Raw genomic sequence first — 3,398 nt, 5'->3', positions numbered from 1 at the left:
TGGGTTTGATTGATCCAATATTTTCTAACCACTAAACATACAGGAGAGGAGGATAATGTTTTACAGTTTTAAGATTTACAGTTGTCAAATGTTCATACAGTATTGGCAGTGAAATACAAAGTGACTGTTCCACAAGACTGTGTAGTAACAACATCTGATAAAAGTATTTCTGAACATAAAGAAAAAATAGTTTGAAATAATGGTGAGAAAGGAGGTTGTGAACTAAAGTGCAGTGTACATTGTAAAAAAGCAGCAGTCATGTGTGCACAAAACAGTCATGGAAAAAACATATTAGACCATCCTTGTTTTCTTCAATTTCTTGTTCATTTTAATGCCTGGTACCACGAAAGGTATTACCCATAGAATACAATAAACATGAGAGACAGGTAGCGAAAAAACTGAAGATTTCCAAGACAGCCGTTCATTACACCAAGAAAAAACAAGCACACCACAGTACTACCAAACTGCTAGCTGGTCGAGGCAGGAAGCGTCTTTCTACCTCAAGAGATCACCGTGTGCTCATCCGTTCCTGTGTCAGGAATTATTGTCCAGGGACCTTAAAATGAGTGGGCACTGTCGAGAAATGTGCCTTGTTTGGCAAGAACAGTTTGAAACCGACTTCTTGAAGCTGGTCTGAAGTCACACAGGAGATGGAAGAAGCCCTCCATCAATAAAAGGCAGAGGAAAGCCCCGATATTCTTTGCTGGGGATCACAAGGATTGGACTGCTGGTGATTGGGCAAAGGTTCTCTACAGTGATGAATCCAATTTTCAGTTGATGCCCACTCCAGCCAACTTACTGGTTAGGAGGAAGCCTGGAGAAGCCCACAGACCAGACTGTCTGGTTCCTGCAGTAAAACATGGGGGTGGATCAGGGATAATCTGGGGTTGAACAGGGCAAATGCATTTGTGTGAATGGTGAATGAACCAGGTCATGTACAGGGCTGCTCTTGAAAACAGTCTTCTTCCATCAGCTGGAAAACTCTGTCCTGCCTTGAATGACCGGATTTTCCAACTAGAGAGCCCTCAGTAGAGGGACACAGTTGCCAATGTATGCAAATGTATCAAATGTTTTCCTAAGTTAGGATACTAAACTTATGTCTTTTTGTGCATGTTCAGTCATACAGAGGTGTTTTTGGGAAATGCAACCTTTGACCTCTGTAGTGGTCATCAATGCATGTACTGACTCCAAAATCGAATCACTCTGAGAAGGGAACATATCAAGGTCATGTATGAAGTTTCAGGTTCAAACTCCTCTCCTGTAAAGCGCACAGAATTGTATGCTTACACATAATGTCATGTATCTCTGTGTATATAGCATAATGTATGTGTGTGTGTAACATAGGTAGTCTATCCCAGCTGACTCAGGGTGAAGGCAGGGGACACCCTGGACAGGTCACCACTCTATCACAGGGTTGCACAGGTATACAAACAAACAGTACGCTACGAACAATTTAGAATCACCAATTAACCTCAGCATGATTTTGGACTGTGGGTGGATCCAGAGAACCCGGAGAGAACCCATGCTGCACAGGGAGAACATGCAAACTCCACGTAGATCCCAGGTGTCCTAGCTCTGATGCGAACTGGGGATCTTCCAGCTAACAACTGAGCCACAATGCAGCCATAGGAAACATACTTCCTTATATTATATACATGTTTACATTGTGCCCGTGTGCTGTTGCTATTGAGATGAAATACTAGAATTCAGTGTCAGTTGTTTACCAGGAATTTTTTGGCATCGGATGAATTGAAATATGATCTGACACTGATGGTACTGAGGATAACAATAGATGAAGAGTCAGGAAATCAACAACCTAATGACAATTTGTGCTCCTCTGTGGAGGCTTCATCTAGTCTGTACTCTTTTTTTATGAAAAGTCCATCAGTCGTCTCTAAAACATTCACATTAAATGTGAATCATCGTCTAGGAGGCATGAATGTCTGTACAAACTGCCTCTACTGTCTCTGCTGAGGCTGGTGGCAGTGGAAAGCACGAACAAGGAAGACTATAACAATCAGACTTGTAGCCAAAGCAGCACATAACACAAAGAGAAATGTGTTGACTTTCTGTGACTCATGTGTGTTGACACCTGAAACAGTAAAATAAAGAAATAAATAAGCATCAAAAATTAACTTTTGGTGTCAGATAGGACAACAAACTCAAATATCACATCACCAATATGGATTCTATCTGACTGTAATAAGAAACTATGTGTTCATCTTACACCTTTTCCAAGTTATAATGGATTAAAAATTTGTGATGATTTAACACCTTCGATGTGACCTTGTTCTTTGTCTCAAGGTCATCTGTTACATCACCAGTTTATAGGCCTCAAATGTTTTCCTAATTTAGGATACTAAACGTGTGTCTTTTTGTGCATTTTCAGTCACACACAGCTGTTTGTGGGAAATGCGACCTTTGACCTCTGTAGCGGTCACCAATGCATGTACTGACCCAAATCTAATCAGTGCGAAAAGGGGCCATACCGAGGTCATGTATGAAGATTCAGGTTCAAACTCCTCTCCTGTAAAGCGCTAGACTGTAACTGTAACAGACAAAAAAACATACACCAACAACGTGCACGCACAAAAACACACGGGCACGACTACTCTACAGTTGCCCATCGATGGGCAACTATAACAATATGTCCACGGACTTTAATTCATCCAAATTATTAAAACCAAAACAGGTTAAACCTATAAAAGAGAAAACTAGCCAAGACAGCAGTTCCACCAGGGGGCAGTGGCCACTGATGGGTGACACACTGTAGAAAACAGCTGGAGAAACAGAGATGTTGCCCTCTGACAACGAGACGACGAGAGACGCACGACCCTCCGATTAAACACTCGTCCTGCTCACACTGGGGAAGTTACATTTCATTGTCACCAAGTTGAATGATTAAACAAATAGAAGATAAACAATGAACCCTTCTTTGGCTGCTTACAAAACATATTCATTTTAAAAAGGTCATTGACACCACTAGTCTTTAAATTAAAGTGCATCCTCACTTTGTGGACCCATGTGGACAAAACTGTTGGTACCCTTCTGTTAAAGAGAGAAAAACCCACAATGGTCACTGAAATAACTTGAATTTGACAAAAGCAATAAAAAATTACTTTAAATAACCAAATAAAAATCAAACACTGTTTTTGAATTGTGATGCAACAGAATCGTTTTAAAAAAACAAACTAATGAAACTGGCCAGAACTACTATAAAACACTACAATGTCTGTCACTCATTTAAATAAGGAATTCACATGATCTGTTTGATTTGTGTGAATTTGAAGAAAAAAGATGTATCCAACCTTTCACCACAAACACACAGATAAAAGAGCAGCCTCAAATATTTTGCAGATCAACCAGCTCAGAAGCTCCACATTATCAGTGAGGACCCG

General features: G+C 40.5%; 1 protein-coding gene across 1 annotated transcript in view; it reads right to left on the bottom strand.

Annotated features, from left to right (window-relative positions):
• LOC103375014 (uncharacterized) overlaps positions 1-3,024 on the bottom strand; it is a 19,912-nt gene extending 16,888 nt beyond the window's left edge. Inside the window, exon 1 of the mRNA XM_008305200.1 lies at positions 3,012-3,024. Coding sequence (XP_008303422.1) covers positions 3,012-3,024 — 13 coding nt within the window. The remainder of the gene's footprint in view (positions 1-3,011) is intronic.
• Positions 3,025-3,398: the final 374 nt, after the last annotated feature.

This window comes from Stegastes partitus, unplaced genomic scaffold (assembly GCF_000690725.1).
Source record: "Stegastes partitus isolate 25-593 unplaced genomic scaffold, Stegastes_partitus-1.0.2 Scaffold2435, whole genome shotgun sequence".
Lineage (NCBI taxonomy): Eukaryota > Metazoa > Chordata > Actinopteri > Pomacentridae > Stegastes > Stegastes partitus.
Note: the sequence above shows the minus strand (reverse complement) of the source record. Positions and strands in the feature narration are given on the sequence as shown.